Here is a 16513-nt window from a genome sequence, read left to right on the forward strand (position 1 = left end):
TTTGGCCTATTACAACTCCCATGACCCCTAGCTAACAGGACCAGTGCTTGGGGAAGATGGGAATTGTAGTCCAAAATATTTGGAGGGCCGAAGTTTGGGGATGCCTGCTCTATGTCAATAAAAGTCACCACTCTTGTACTCCTTGAATGCCCTCTTTATAAATGATCTTAGAAACAACTACATCCACCCATTGTTAAGATGGCAGAAGGAAAGGCCATCTCTTGCAAAGCCTTGCTTTCTGTTGTCTGATGCAGAGAAGTATATATCCTTTAGAACAGGGTTCAACCTCAGCTCGCCAGATGTTTTGAGACTACAATTCCCATCATCCCTGACCACTGTTCCTGCTAGCTAGGGATCATGGGAGTTGTAGGCCAAAAACATCTGGAGGGCCAAGATTAAAGAAGCATGCTTTAGAACATTCAAATTTCTTGCTAAGGCTCTACAAATTCATGTAACGAAAATTAAAGGTGGTATAGGAAATGATTTATCCTCTAAAAGTCAGGGAGTAGAAATGTAAACCACAATTAGTAGCAGTATTGTGGTTGTTATTATTTTTATGTGTGTAATGGCTGTTTGCTAAAACACAATAAACCAAACCAAACTGAACTTTCTGTAATGCTTTAATGTTCCATAAAGGACCAGGGCATTGCAGCATATTGAAGGGCAAGGGCTTAGGTTTAGCTCTGCCTTGTAGCTCAATTAATTCATGTTTGTCAGCTGCTGGTCACCTGTGGTGAGTAAAAATCAACTCCAAGGCACCAAACAGAGGGAAGCAGATGAGAGCTGGTTCTTCCTCACTTCTCCCTCACCTGACCCTCAGTATTCCACAAATGGCTAAGATGAGTATGCATGGGCAGGCAGGCTACTATACTGTGGGCTAACAGACTTTGTGGACCTTTGCAAAGCCACCTTAAGCAAACACTATAAGGGACCTCCTAATTCAGGCAAGAAAGCCATCAGCCTCCATTATGGGTGCACTTCTGTGCATGCACACCAGCCAACACAGGCACAATGAGGATTTCCACTCCCACCACCACCACCACCATATAGCAGCTCCTGTGCAGCCCCAGAGGCTGCTTCTTGCAAGTTTCAGAACCAGCTTACAATGTAGCAAACCGGGGCTGGCTGGCTGCTGCTTTAAACAATAATGACAGAAGAAAGTTAAAAGCGTCGATTGCATGAGATGTTTGTGGCAGTCTCTGGGGGGGAAGCCGGTCCCTGAGAGATTGCAAAGCGGGTGGCATCTATTACTAACTAGCTCCAAAATGAGTCAGAGCTTTTAAGGGTCAGCCTTAACGGCTTTATAATTGCATGCGAATGAAATGTGTTGTATTCTTATTAGTCATCGCCATTGTTTGAACCTGTGTGATGTTTGGCTAGGGAAAACAATGAGTCCATGCTAAAGATTTTTGTTTTGTTTTTTGAGGTCAGGTATGATTCAGGTCAGAAATCAAAGCATTGCTGCGTTCCAATAAAGTGATTCTTTTCTGGTTATGCTGGCCCTGTTTGAATGACCGTTTGTAGGACCCAGTCCTATAAGACATGGTTCTCCTCGATCAGCCTAATTTGAAAAATAATACAACGAACATCATACCTGGTGTCTTCTCTGTGAATATAACCTTAGATTCTGCAGTAAAATTCTGGCCCGTCAGGATCATCTGTTGTCCACCATATACTAAGCAACTGTCAACATCTTGTGCCTCGACCATCGGAAGTTCATGAGCAGAGCGTTGGGCTGTGGACAAAACAGAGACATGAATGAAACCAGATCTTTCTTTTCTTTCTTTTTTTGCTCGGAACTTTCAGAACTACCAACAAGATCTATTTTGTCACGGTTGCCATCCCCTTGCTGCCAAAAGAACTTCTCCACGAGTCTAAATTTAGGGCTGACAAGAAAAAAGAGAGGAGGAAAAATAAATTTATACTCAAAGCATTTTTATATGGAAATAATCAGGAGCTGGCTCCAATGCCTCAGCTGCACTGGCCTTACTCCTTGTCCCTGACAAAGGAGAACTCGGCTGAATGAGCTGGAGCCAGCCCATGTCTATTTCCAAGTCAATGGCCAAATATTCAAGTGCAAGTATACTACAACCCTGGAACTTTCAATATACCACCTGCAGATTGGATTCCAGTGGACAGCCCTGAATTCCTTTAAAAAGAACTGAAGCGTAACTCGTTCCAAGCTGAAATATGAAGGCCTTGGAGCCATCTGGGCAGCAGGGAGGTGTCCATTTCTCATTACTTTGCCCTCCAGCTTATGTACCCATACGTGTGTGTGTGTGTGTGTGTGTGTGTGTGTGTGTGTGTGTATGCATATGCACCATTCCCTCTAATACTGGAACCATGGTGGTGCCATGCCAATTATTTTGGAAGCAAAACACATCTGCGCACAACAATCCAAATGATTCAGTATACCCATGAGAACTGTGTGGTGCATGGCCTTCAAATTACATTCCCGTCCTATTCTCACCCCTCAGTAATTAAGAATTGCACGTTGTTGTTGTTATTATTTTCTGGGCCTCCCTTCAGGCGAAGATCACAGGGCCATTTACAATACCAAAACACAAAAATACACACCTCAAAAACAAACAAAAACAGTAAGACCTCCAACCTTCTCCTCATCCTACCTCCTGATTCAGTACAGAGTTAGAGGGGTGGGGGTGGGTAGGCGCAAACCGTTCCCTTAGCAACTGCCCTGCTTTCTTGGGGAGACCGAGCTCAGCACTGGGAACCACAGTTTCATAACAATGCGTTAAATCAATGCACAAGACTCAGCAGAAGCACACAGCATCCATCCACATAACCAAGCTCCCGTGTCATCAGAAGCAGAATAATGCAAGAGAGCTGCCATCTGAGAAATCTCCCCCCACAACTGCAACAGCTGGAAAGGATCAAGTACTCCCGTCCTTATCTGGTCCAGATGCATCTCTAGGGCAACTAAGTGACCCAGGAGTTCAGGACCTGAATTCAAACTCCTCCACATCTGTCCCATCCTACACTGAAGGCCTCTGGAGGGTTTTGTTCTGCAGTTTAACATCTCTTCATGCTAACTGCTTGTGCTTTTGGGGGGTGGGCGGAGAAAATATTTATTCTGGAGGGTGATTAACCTTTACCTGACAGCCAATTCACACCGCCTCTCTGCTTGTGGGTGGATCTTTTTATTTCCTCCTGCTTGTATTAAACAATGATCTGTGCATGGCCTCTCCAGCAGCCAACATGACGCCATCCAGCTGTTATGGGTTCCACTCCCGTCATCCCTGACCACTGGCGATGTGTTGGCTGGGACTCATGGGAGATGGAGTCCAACACATCTGGCTACCTTTGCCATGAGGAGTCTTCCCACTGTGCACACCAACACTCAGTCCACATTTCACGGATTTATAGTGGTGTGTAAAAATTGTGGCTTGCCTTTGCGGTTAACAAGTCATGTGACCTACTTTATCATAAAGGGCTTTTTTAGAAAAAGAAGAAGCAAGCAAGCCAAACCATAGGCAGGAAATGAAGACTAGGCTGTAAGCAGAGCAGTGGAGTTGATGGGTTTCAAGCTACTTTCAGTGGCTAACGAAAAAACTACAATAGGCTATACATTTTGAGGGTTGACCCCACACATTAATGTGAAAACAGTGCATATTCCGTTTGGAAGCTGATACGACTGGTCCACCTGCAAAGGGGGCGGGGAACCGGTGGCCCTCTAAACATTGCAGGAGAAGTCCCATTCTTGACCATTCTGGATAGGGCTGATGGGATTTGGAGTTCAACAACATCTTGAAGGGCACAGGTTCCCTACTCCTGGTCTAGACCACGGCTCTCCTTTGAATGGCACCACCTTTCCAAAGATCTCAGGCAGAGGTCTTCCAACCCAGCTGCTTGAGATATTTTTAACAGGGAAAACCAGGGATCAAGCCTTCCTCATGCAACACACTTGTATGACCACTGAGCTACCCTACTCATCTGTGTCTGCTGAAACAATCTTGCTGCATTTCTATAAGCTTGAACACGAAGAAGCCTTCCAAAGATTAGACCTCGAGAGATAAAATTCTACCCACAATAATGTAGAGGTGAACTCTGAAGAATGGAGGTTCATCATGGCATCCCCAAGGAGAGACCAAAAATACAGGCAGCTATTATGATGGTGATGATGAATACTGTCCTTTGTTCGTAGATCACAGGGAGATTCACAACATAAAATTTTAATATAAAATATCCATTCCCTCTATAGATTAGATTCATACAGAGAACAAACAGCAGCAATACAAAGCATAACAAATGGCTAGCATGAAGTAGAAACTCTATCAAAGGAAAGGAAAGAAATATGCAGCCTCTGCTCGATTATTTTTCTCATTCTCTGACTTCCTCTGTGCTAAACTGTCACAAAGAAACTTGAAAGCCTTGTTATTGCCTCCATCATTTGGCAGAGACTATGCGTCCATCAGTTACCCCAAAGATCTGGCCAATTATGTCATTGCTTCTGATCTGAAAAAAAATATTATGGAGCTCTGCTCCCCTAAATACTGACTTTCAGAAAACTAGCAGCATGTCTATTAATTCTCAGTGGGTTGTGGATTTCTATGAGCCACTCACTGGATCATTTAAAAATTACTCAGTACTTTTCAAAGCAGAGTTCTGCACTTATCACAATTAATCATTCATGCAATTCTAGGTGTTTATATATAATCGAGGAGCTCACAGTTTATTATTCACTCAGCTGGCTCACAAGACTGCCAGTTAAGAACATACATTGAGATTACTTTCACAGAAGTTGCTTATTTCTTCCACATGGCTTATATGATTAATCACTCTTTGTAAACAGTCAAGATCCTGATGAGTTCATAATTGGATTTATCACTAACAGGAGATTTATGGTTCTGAAAACTCAAGAGTAAATTATATCTAGCAATAAATAAACAAACCCAACTACAGCATTCAAAAGAAAACAAGCTTAAAGGTTGTCTTTGAGAGCATTTCAGCTGTATTGGTCCTGAGAGTGGACATTTCCAAAGGGAGTTTCAATGTAGCTTGACAAATGTGCTTTGAATATATACATTCTGCTACAAAGCCTTCAGTTTAGCTAATACAGTAGAATAGTTCCCAGATTCAAGCTTACAGTTTATCCAGAATTCCTTCCATTCAAGGAGATGGTGTTCAACCTATTTTGGATGGAGTTACGCTCCCCTGAAGGATCAGCTTCGCACCTGGGAGGATTCATGGATTTCTCCCTAGAGAGCCAAATATCTTCACCTTGGGCTAGTGTACCAGTTACAATCTCTCTTGGATGGGGACCACAATTATCATGAAGTAGCGACCTCCCATCCAGAATACTGCAATACATTATACAGTGGTACCTTGGTTCTCGAATGGCTTAGATGACGAACAAATCAGCTCCAGAACACTGAAAACCTGGAAGTAAGTGTTTTGGTTTTCGAACGTTTTTTTGGAAGCCGAACTTCTGACGTGGCTTCCGCTTGAGTGCAGGAAGCTCCTGCAGCCAATCAGAAGCCGTGCCTTGGTTTTCGAACGTTTCGGAAGTCAAACGGGCTTCCGGAATGGATTACGTTTGAAAACCAAGGTAGCACTATATGTAGAACTGCCCGTGAAGACAGCTAGTTAATAACTAATCACCCCAGTTCTGAAAGAGCTCCACAGCTCTCTGCTACCAAGCCTAATTTAAGGTGCTGGTATTTATCTGTAAAGCCCTAAATAGCTTGACACCCAGGTACTCGAACAAAAATCTGCTCCCATATCAACCTACTTGTACACTGGGGTCACCTGTCATTCATCAGAGCACCTCCCTACCCTCGAGATAAGGAGTAAGGTGACCAAGAAAGGACATTTTTTGTTGGAACTCTCTCTGCATAAGGTGGCCCACAACTACTGGCGTAGCAAGGGGGGTGATGGGGCAGTTCACCCCGGGTGCCACTCGGGAGGGGGGTGACACTCGGTGTCCCCCCCCCGCGACTCCCAAGCTGAGCGGCTCTGCTCCAGTGCCATGCAGGGATGGTGCCGGCAACAAAATGAGAATACAAAATACCAAGCGCTGGGTTTCTGCACTCTCCCCTAAAGCCAATTAGTCAGCCAGTCTCATTTATTTGCTTGGGCCCATCATTCATTGTCAAACAAGGGAACAAATCTCAGCCTTGCAATACTGCAAACAATGTACAATCTACAAACGAAAGCATAAAACCAGCTATAAATGTTTACAGTGTGTAAAACAAGCAAATAAAAAAAAATATAATGAAAGGTGATGAGCTGCAATACCTAACCACATTTTGTGCAACCAATTTATTTCTACTCTTTTGCACTGCCAACACAAAGAGAGCTACTTCATGAGTCACATGTGTCCTTACCCATAAGAAGGGAACACACTTACTCTACCTTTCCAGTGTTAGGAATTCCTGTCTGGAAATTCTGCTTAAAAACCTCGTGTGGGAAAGTGCAACAGATTGTGAACAAAATCCTTTACTTCCTGAAGGCCACAAATCCTGAGGCTGTGTACACACCAGAGTGTTACTGTGCACTTGGGTCAGAGAATTCTGATTTTTCCATATGTGCTTTTGTGCTCATTCGTCCACACATAAGCGCTTTCAATTGAACTCTATCTCAGTCTTTCCCATCCACACTGGTGGACAATTCTCAATGGGATGCATTTGTGCTATGTTCCTTCCCCTCAATTACTAGTTCTAGGGTTGCCAAATTTCAAAAAGTTGGTGAGTGGTTTTTAGCAAAGTTGATGAGTTTTTTCTCTCTCAAAATCTCTCTCTTTTTTAAAGAAGTTTTTGAGCTATTGAGGAGGAAAATCAGCAAAAAACCAACACTTCCGACTTGGGTTGCCATACGCCCAGGTTTCCCCATACATTTTTACCGGTTTTCGGAAATTCCATCCGGACGCTATTTTCAACCCACAAATCCCAGACGTATGGCAGCCCTACTAGTTCTCTACCCTCTGAGTTACAGAAACGTGAGCTCTATTGTGGGCATGTGCAGAGACATCTGTTTACCTGAGTGCATGACCAATTTTATTTTATATTTTTAGATGCAAGTTTTCTGATAAGACTAGAACTGCACAAAGCAGCAGATTAAAAAATGGGTGTGTTGTGTCTAGCCCTGCCACTGGTGCCTCACCAATGGAAGTAGGGTGTGTGGTGATTTTGCCCCCAGCAAAAGGCATCAGGCCTGTTTAAAAAGAAAGCCGAGTGGCACAACAGAACATCCATTCAGGTAATTTGAGATTTTATGATGGACATTCCACACACACACCCTTACACCATTATCTGTGGATCAGGAAAATATTAGTTAAATGAGAGGAAATGCGGGCTGCCACTTGGATTAGGACAATGTGTGGATGTCGCAAAGAACATTCACCTGTCGGATGCATCAAATCCACTTTAAACTACCATGGGTACGAGTTCAAAGTAGCTAGAAGCTACAAGAATGTAGGAATGACTTGTCGGTTTTGTTGCCATTGTTACCTGTAACCATTATGTCTGAATCTGCTATCACTGGGAGTGCCTAGCTGTGGTTGTTGGAGTGGGTATGTGTGTGTTATGTGTTTGTTAAATCTTCTCTGTTGACAATGTGATGTGGAGATTGCCTTCTGGTTGTTGATGTGTATTTCAATTTGGTTTCTTGTGTCTTGTTTGAAAAAAAAAAGAGGGCCACCCACCCTGAAGCTTCTATTTTAAACTGTGTTTTTAGGGTTCCAAATTTGGAAGTATGGAAATATTTGAAAAAGAATGAGAGTCTGTCGTTAGTCTGCTTGGCGTTCTCGTGTACGGAAGGGAGTAACACAAACAGATACCTTGGTATCATTCGGATGAAGCTTGTTTTCTTTTGTATGTTCTGTTAAATTAATCCCCAGTAAATTCACCGTTTCTAAAGCTCAGGATAGGTGAAATGTAGGCAGTAATTTCACACTACTCTTTCTCTTCCCCTCAGGGCCTGGCACTCCATAAAGCAGACCAACAGCTACTGTAGTTTATGAGCTCTGTATAAACATAACACTGTTGACTTATCCCGTTGGGGTGTTTACTTTCAATAGCAACAGCCACTGACATAATGCAGGAAAGCAAATGCTAGGCGAAACACTCACTTTTGCCTTGAAACAGCATGTCAACTCTGCTAATGGCACTGGGGGCGTGAGGGGGTTTTCTTTCTGTATTTTATTTGACCGCCTGCAAATCAAGATGTTACGGGTCGTCCGTGCCAAAAATTACATTATGGCCAGCAGTGGAAGAGAAACAAAAAAGGGAACTGCGGTTATCAGGATCTCTGCTGAGTTTTGTTTCCTGAGCCTCAGAACCCAAGAGAAAGGGGCCAAAATAGGGAAGCAAAATAATTTGGCTTAACACGGGGAGAACCAGGAAGGCCAAGGCACATAAGCCAGTCAACCTGCTAGGCTGCTTCAAGAGCAAGTTCACCAGCAATATTTTTGACTCCGTGTCAAGGAAATGCCATAGGGAAGTTCATATGCTCAGGGTGAGGGCAATGCCTGGGGCTTGGTGTAACTGAAGCAACAAGTAGAGTGTATACATTTATGCAGCCTGTGCACATTTATACAAATTTACACGATCCCTCCTCTTTTGTATTCTTCTCACAGAAACAGAGAAGGAGCTATGTGTCCCAAGCAGGGATGGAGGAGAAATGCAATTCAGTTCACATTTAAGGTTGAATTTATTGAGCTTGTTGTTTCCAAAGCAACAGGAGAACCAAAGCTCAACCAACTTTCAGAAGTCACACTTATCTACATTTTGCGATGCAGTTCTCCAACCAACGTTTACAAAAATGCATATGTAACAGGGAAATGTGTATAGAAATGAATATGTTATGAGAAAGCGCTTACAAAAATGAGTAGATTAGTCAAAACTGCAGACAGAAATGTATTATTAGGAAAAACTTGCATTAAAAATGCCAGCAGAAACCTGAATTTAAGATTGGAAAAATGAGAAACTGAGATAGCCAAAATGGACCAATATTTACATTCCCTGTCCCTGGCTACCCTTATGGGTACCCTTCTGGCTTTTGAGATTTCATCAGACATTGTCCACATACTTTAAAGCACATCCTTACCCTTAAAGATTAGAAATGTGCTTTAAAAACAAACAAGTAAAGATTTAGATTCTCAGGGAAGCACTTTCTGTATCCAATGTTACACATTCTGCATTCTCATAGCATGCCCAAAGCCCTGGCAATACCGATCTGATGCTGCTAAAGACGGTAGTCGCAAAATCTAATAGGGAACAGCAGCAATCATGAAGGCTGCATTTCTGGATATTATTACTAGTAGCAGCTCTCCATGATCCTGAGGCTTGATGGAGTAGGAGAAATTCTTAAGATGGAGGTAGGGTGCCACAAAGCTCCTGAATCTGGCATTGAATTTGGCTTCTGGAAGCAGAGTCTCTCCAGTTTGTAAATAGAACATCTAGTCCACATCTAGAAGTGAAGAAAGCATTCGTCAACAGCAGTTGGTGAGGGACTGGAAATTAATCATGGAGGTGTGTACTGAGAAGAGAATGAGAACCCTATTGGATCAGACTGAAGGTCATCTCGTTCAACATCCTATTTTCAGCAGTGGCTATTCAGATGCTTCCAAGAAATGGCAAGAACATGAAGGCAAGAAGAGCCCTCCTTGGGTTGTCATCCGCCACACGCCCCTCCAACGCCTGACATTCAGAAGCAGCAGACCCATGGAGCTTCCATTTAAGCTACTGCACCGCCGGCTGCAAAAAAAACCTTGTTGCTATTTCCTGCTCTTGGCACTGGCTGCTGGCGATATTATTTATTCATACCTGACTGCAGTGGACTGGAAATTTTTATGGCAATCCAGCTCTGGCTTCTGTATTGCAACAACTGATAAAACTTACCAATCTGTATTGTGTTTTAATGACTCCTGTGGTGTATATCGCAATACATTTAAAATGTTATAACGTTAGCACTACTGAAATCTATTCTTATCTTTGGAGCATTATTATTTGCTTCGAAATGAATTAGTGTTAGACTGTTGATTGTAATAATGCATCAATATATAGTCTTGTTCTTGTATTACGAGCTGCTTTAGGTCAAGAAAGATGTCCCTAGCATTACACACTAACCTACCAGTATTTAGACTACACATGTGCATGAGTGTAGGGATGAGTGCAGCTGCAGTCTCAATCTGGATCAGCCCCCCCTTTGCTTGGTGGTGGTGCTGTTGTTGTTGTTATTTTAAGCCCAGCTTTACCCTATGTTCAGTGCCAGGTATGGTTAGACTGAGATTGTGTGAGTCATCGCCACATCTTGTGGCTGTGAATTCCATATTGCCAAGGGCAGTTCCTCTATCCTAGGGTTGCAATATTTAAAAAAAAATGTTGAGCTTTTTGAGCAAAGTCTCCAAAAACAAATTGGACATTTTCTCAGACATTTTGCCCGCTTTACGAAAAATCCACCCAGAAACAACTTTCTCACCAACAGGAAACCTTTCTTTCCTTCTTTTGGTTTCTGCAACAGCCCAAATATTGCAACTGGAATAAATTATGCAAATAATAAAATGGGTAGGCATTTGCTTCACTTATTCCAAGCAGAATTTGGGTGCCCTTCATGAAGATATTGCTGACACCCTTACTGTAACATCACATAAATCCAAAACCAATCTCTCTCTTCAGCCTTTCTCAGGAAGACATGTAAGTAGCAGTAAAGATAAATAAGAAGAGGTCACTAAACCTGTTTGTTTGTTTGTTTTAAGAATGATGCTTGCAGAACACCAACCCTACCAAGAAGGAGATTAATGGCAGGCAGGGTTAACTATCAGAATGTTTTAGTAGACTCAATAAAGTACTTCCTCTTAAATCTTCATGGAAGTGATCTCTTGAGATTAAAACCCACTGTGCTATAACCATGCACCACCTTGGGTTTTTAAGTTTTATTCTGCTTGAATTCCTTGGCGATAGCAATTACTGGAGGAGACAGAACCCTGGCAACTCCTCAAACAGGATGACCAGCAAGCAAAATGCAGCCTTGTATTTCGCTATGGGCTGCACCCCACCCCTGATTCCTGTAGGCAATCACACCAGTATAAACCCAGAATGACTTTGTAGTTCATGTCAGACTTTTCTATCCCTCCCACTTCCTGCTCATTCTAAACTCAAAGGGGGGGAAGAAGCCCAACGAGACCCAAAGGTCTTTGCATCTTCTGTTAGCCAGATGACTGTCCAACTATTTAAAATGCATAAATGAAAGCTATTATCGTTTCTAGTTCTAGTAAGATGCGTTTTTAGAAGAAGGCAGTGTGCAAATAGCTTTGGGAAGACCAGTGAAAGGCTTAACCAAGATCTACTTTTATTTCTGAATTTTGGGGAAATGCCGCTTCTAAACTCCACCCCACTCTGGCCACCACTGGTACCAGATAGGCTAGAAATATTTGTTTTAATAGTAAAAGCAAAGTTCCTGAAGAAGCAAAAATATTAAGCTTGTACACCTTATATGCCTGCCCTTACTTTTCCTAGAGTATTACTCATTTTATTTTATTTTTTATTTATTTATTTATTTATTTATTTAATGCTATTGTTACTGTCATTGTTTTTATAATACTAATTCACACCCTGCCTCCCCCCCATGGGACTCATACTATACTACTCTTCCTGCCACTATGCCAGTCTTTACAACTCTCCCTATCACAAGGGATTAAAGGTTGAGTTCAGAAAGAACCATGCAAACAAAATGTATTTGTGAAAAGTAAGCCTATTTGCATTTATTCCATCAATTTGCATCATTCGTTTTCAGCATAAGTTCCTAGATACGAAGTCTTTATGAAGGTAGCCATAACAAAGGTTTTATTAGAGCAGCTGTAACATTAAAACAATGCATTTTTTAAAGCGAGAGGTACGCTTTTCAGAGTTCACTGGAGGAGCTACTGAAAATGCAGAGCGTTCACAGCATGCTGCCTGAAAAACGGCAGGCAGATTAATCTCCCGGGAGTCACAAGTACGGTTCTTTGCTATGCTTAAACTAGCCGCTAGCCTACTGTTGATAATCTATTCACTAGCAAGAAAGCCATAGAAAGCCTGCCAAGATGAATTCGTTCTCTAAACTGACTATTTCTTTCCACTGAATTTACAACTGCGCCACATATCGTTAATGCAGAATATCTAATTTTATGGGGAAAACTGAGTTGGAGAGGGGGAAAGAAACAAAAGAAGAAGAAAATGAAACTTCCAAGGAAGCTGAATAAAAGGAAACCAAATATTTGTCCAAAATTCATTGGCATAAACCAACTTTCTGAAGACTGGGGAAACGTCTAAATCACTCAAATGGACACCTTTTCTGAAGTAAATTTAATTTTGCCAAAATAATATTTATAATGAGAACAGGTTTGCAGGAGAGCTACCGCTCAGCCACAGAGAATAAAGCAACAGCTGCTTTGTTGCCTTAAGGGGCTTCCACTTCAGCAACAGGGCTTTTCTCCCCTCTTCTCCCCCCATGTGCCCCAATGCTCCCTAAAACCTTCGTGGGGGGGGGAATGTCAGGAGAACCCCCACAACAGCGCATGGCAAGATGGGTGGGAGGTTTGCTCTGTCAAGCCAAGCTGACATGCTTGCGCTGATGGAAACCTCCGATATAGCACCATTTCAAATTCCGCCCATATACCGCATCAGACCAAGCCATGCTCAGAACAGACCCACTGAAACCAATGACCTTGAGTTAGTCATGAGTCTGCTCCAAGTATGACTTAGTTGGATGCAACCCTGAACTTTCCCAAATAATTAATATTTTGTGTCCCTTAAGCATGCACAGTCCCCACTAAGCTGCTTTGGGATGTTCGACTCGCTCAGGGTCCCTCCCCCCCCCGTCCCCCAATAAAGTATTTTTGTTCTTTCACAAACCTTGGAGCTTCCTCTTCTAAGTGAGTGGTGCCATTAGAAGAAAGGGTATATATCAGTGATAGAGCATCTGCCAGAGGTGCCGAGTTGTGCTGGGGGGGGGAGGATCGTGCGTGTATGGCGTCACACGTGTGACACCCCTCCAACTCATCCAGGTTGACTTGGCCTGCCATCTCCCCACCCACTGCCAGCCACCTTACCTTTGTGAAAGGGATGTGGCAGGGCAAAGACGTTTGGTCCTGCCGCATCCCTTGCAGAGGATGCCCCAGGGCGAAGATGCTTCGCCCTGCCGTGTTCCTGGCAGAGATCACCAGAACGCCTTCTGGGAAGGCACCCTGGCAATCATCAAAGGGATGCGCAGGGCAAAGACATTTCACCCTGCCATGTCCCTGGGGATCCTCAAAAGAGGACACATTTTTCAGACGTTCAGATTGCAGCCTAAACAACATGTTGAAACAGGGAGCATCTCCCAGTGCCTGTGGCTGCAGAATGTCGTTGGACTCCAGCTCTCATTAGCCCTAGCCAAGAAGGCCAGTGGTGGAAAACGATAAGAGTTACAGCCCAGCAACACTGAGAGGCTGCAGGTTCCCCACACCTCCCTTAGGGGAAGGATTACATTACAATCAAAAGCCACAGAGTGGGTCTTTTAAGTAAACTTTCTCAGGCAGTTTATTGCTACAACATGGCTTTGTGCACTACTGTGAGTCACACAATAAAAGAAGTGAAAATGGTTCGTTATGATTCTGTGAAATCCCCAAACCACTGAGAAAGCTCAGGTTACTAACAATAAAGCATCACCGGATGAGCAAAGAGACTCAGAAGCGCAAGCCCTCCAAAAATGACTAAGAATCTCTGGATGTGCCAGAATGGAGGCCCTTCCACAGGTCCTATTCTGTGAAGACACCGAGCACCCTTCGTTCCTGATGCAAACCTCCTACACTGAAAGGATGATAGCTGGAAATGAGATCTCTGGTGGGATGAACATATGCTAGAGGGCCAAGAACATTTTCTCCATGGGAGATCCGCTGAGAGAGTATAGCCCACATTTGGCAGTCACTGAGACATCCAGTGGAAATCCCCTCTTCTCCAATGTGGGGCTTATCAAAGAGTGCAAAAGGGAAACTCCCACACCCCTCTCGTCGATCTCCTGCGCTGCTTGTCCTGCTGTCTCTTGGAGTACTGCCCGAAAACAGTCTGAATATGATGTGTTCAGAGTGAGAGTCATAACAAATGTCTCATTTCCAGACGTTTCAAATAATCAGAAGATCTTTGAGAACTTGTGTGCCAAATCTCAGATTTCTATCTGTTCTGGAAGTACCTCCATAATTTCAATTGTACTCTAATGCAGTGTTTCTCAACCAGTGTGCCTCCAGATGTTTTGGGACTACAACTCCCATCATTCCTGACCACTGGTCTTGCTAGCTAGGGATGATGGGAGTTGTAGTCCCAAAACATCTGGAGGCACACTGGTTGAGAAACACTGCTCTAATGAGTCAAGGGATTAGCAGCCTCTTTCTGTTATCCATTTGTATTAAAGCTGCACCGCCTAATTCTAAACAGTAGGACATGTGAAAATTATCTAGTGATCTTAGTGGACCCACAAGGTTAACATGAATCAACAGTGTGATGCAGCAGTAAAAAAAGCTAATGCTATTCTAGATTGCATCAACAGAAGTATAGTGTCCAGGTCAAGCAAAGTAATAGGACCACTCTAGTCTCCCTTGGTCACACCACATTAGGAGTATGGTGTCCAGTTCTGGGTGCCACAATTGAAGAAGGCTATTGAGAAGTTGGAACGTGTGCAGGAGGAGAACCATGATGATCAAGGGTCTGGGGGGAAAAAGTCTTATGAGACAGTTGAGGGAGCTGGGTACGTTTAGCCTGGAAAATAGGAGACTGAGAGGAGATACAATAGCCATCTTCAAATATCTTAAGGGCAAGCTTGTTTTCTGCTGCTCCAGAGGGTAGGACCCAAACCAATGGCTTCAAGTTACAAGAAATGAGATTCCGACTAAACATCAGGAGGAACTTTGTGACAGTAAGAGCAACAGTGGAACAGACTACCTCAGAAGGTGGTGGACTCACCTTCATTGGAGGTTTTTAAGCAGATGTTAGATGGCCATCTGTCATGGATGCTTGAGATTCCTGCATTACAAGATGTTGGAAGTAGATGACCCTCAGGGTCCCTTCCAACTCTATGATTCTATGATTTTTTTATTCCATGTCTACTGAAAAGTAAGGGCCAAACTACAAATCCCATTCTACTAGTGTCAATTCATGTGCTAGTGCAGCTATTTAGTTGAATACTGGCTCAAGACTACAGTGGGTAAAGGTGGTAAGCTGTTTCACCGCCATGCTAAGATCCCAGAATCACTAGCATTTATATACATTTATAAAGAAAACCCTTGCACTTAACAGCACATAGGAATAGCTAACATAATGTGGAATTTGACTGTGAGTCCTCCCGATTTCAATGGGACTTACGCCCAGGTAATTATGCACAGGTTTTGAGACTAATTTCAGCTAATTAAGGATCGACGCACAGGATACAGAGAGGTTGCAGCATGGAAAATATCGCTGCTGGTCAGAAAGTAGTGAAGTTAGAGAGAAAATGCAACTTACAGCATTCAATGGGGTTGGATGCCACTTGCAAGGAAACAATCCTGCCGCTGGATTCGGGGATGTGTACGCGGAAGACCAGTCGCACGCGGGTGTTCTTCCGACCAATGTCCGTCTCCCCTTTCCGCAGTTCAATGTCTGCATTTCTCAGCTTGAGGATCCCTGCACAGTCAATGCTGCAGAACAAGCCGAAACCTCAGTTAATACCCAACCACAGAATTAATAACCCAATGATTCCTGAAAACATTTGCAAGGTGGGAAAGATGAGGCTCACACAGCATTTTGTTTTTACCTCACTGATTACAACGATGGATTTAAAGGTCACTTTTCATCAGAAAATAAAACATAAAATCAGGAACTGCCTAAGTACAGCAGCAGCAGCAGCAGCAGCAGCAACAACAACAACCTCACTGCACTTAAAAAAAAAACATGATTAAAAACAGACTGCCCCAACCTACTTATTTAAAAGGCCTGGGAGAACAGGGGTTTTTGACTCCCAAAACATCGCCCCAATGGTGCCATGTTCTAAAAGATACATTTAAAATTAAAGAATCTGTGTGGTGCAGTCGTTAGAGTAGGACTGAAATTCAAATGCGCACTGAGACATGAACATAACAACGAAAGAGGAGTCTGCTGGATCAGGCTACTGGCTCATCTGGCTTAGGATCCTGTTCTCACAGTGGCCAACCAGATGCCTGTGGGAAATCCAAGAGCAGGATTCAAGCACAAGAGCCCTCTCCCCTCCTGTGGTTTCTGGCAACTAGTATTCAAAAGCATTTCTGCCTCCAACAGGTATTTAATTGCTCCCAGGGCCCAGTAACATCACCCACAATGATTCTGCGCAGAAGTCTACCTCTTTTGGAAAAGGCTCAGAAGCACGCTGCCTCATAAACAGGTGAGATCAATGGTTCATCTACCTTGCCACTTGTGTCTACTCTAAATGACAGGAGACCTCCAGAGTCTCAGGCCAGAAAGAAGTCTTCCTCATCATCTGCTACCTGATCCTATTAACTAGAGATGCAAGGGATGGAACCAGGCAGCTTTTT

The 16513-nt window shown here is 43.3% G+C and overlaps 1 protein-coding gene across 6 annotated transcripts in view; it reads right to left on the minus strand.

The window, feature by feature from the left end:
• NFATC2 (nuclear factor of activated T cells 2) overlaps positions 1 to 16513 on the minus strand; it is a 137200-nt gene that overhangs the window by 70575 nt on the left and 50112 nt on the right. For all 6 annotated transcript variants that reach the window (XM_060277311.1, XM_060277313.1, XM_035121779.2 and 3 more), the window contains exons 5-6: positions 15471 to 15643; positions 1595 to 1735 (exon numbers count right to left, since the gene is read on the minus strand). In XM_060277311.1, the coding sequence (XP_060133294.1) occupies positions 1595 to 1735; positions 15471 to 15643 (314 nt within the window). The remainder of the gene's footprint in view (positions 1 to 1594; positions 1736 to 15470; positions 15644 to 16513) is intronic.

This window comes from Zootoca vivipara, chromosome 7 (assembly GCF_963506605.1).
Source record: "Zootoca vivipara chromosome 7, rZooViv1.1, whole genome shotgun sequence".
Classification (NCBI taxonomy): Eukaryota; Metazoa; Chordata; class Lepidosauria; order Squamata; family Lacertidae; genus Zootoca; species Zootoca vivipara.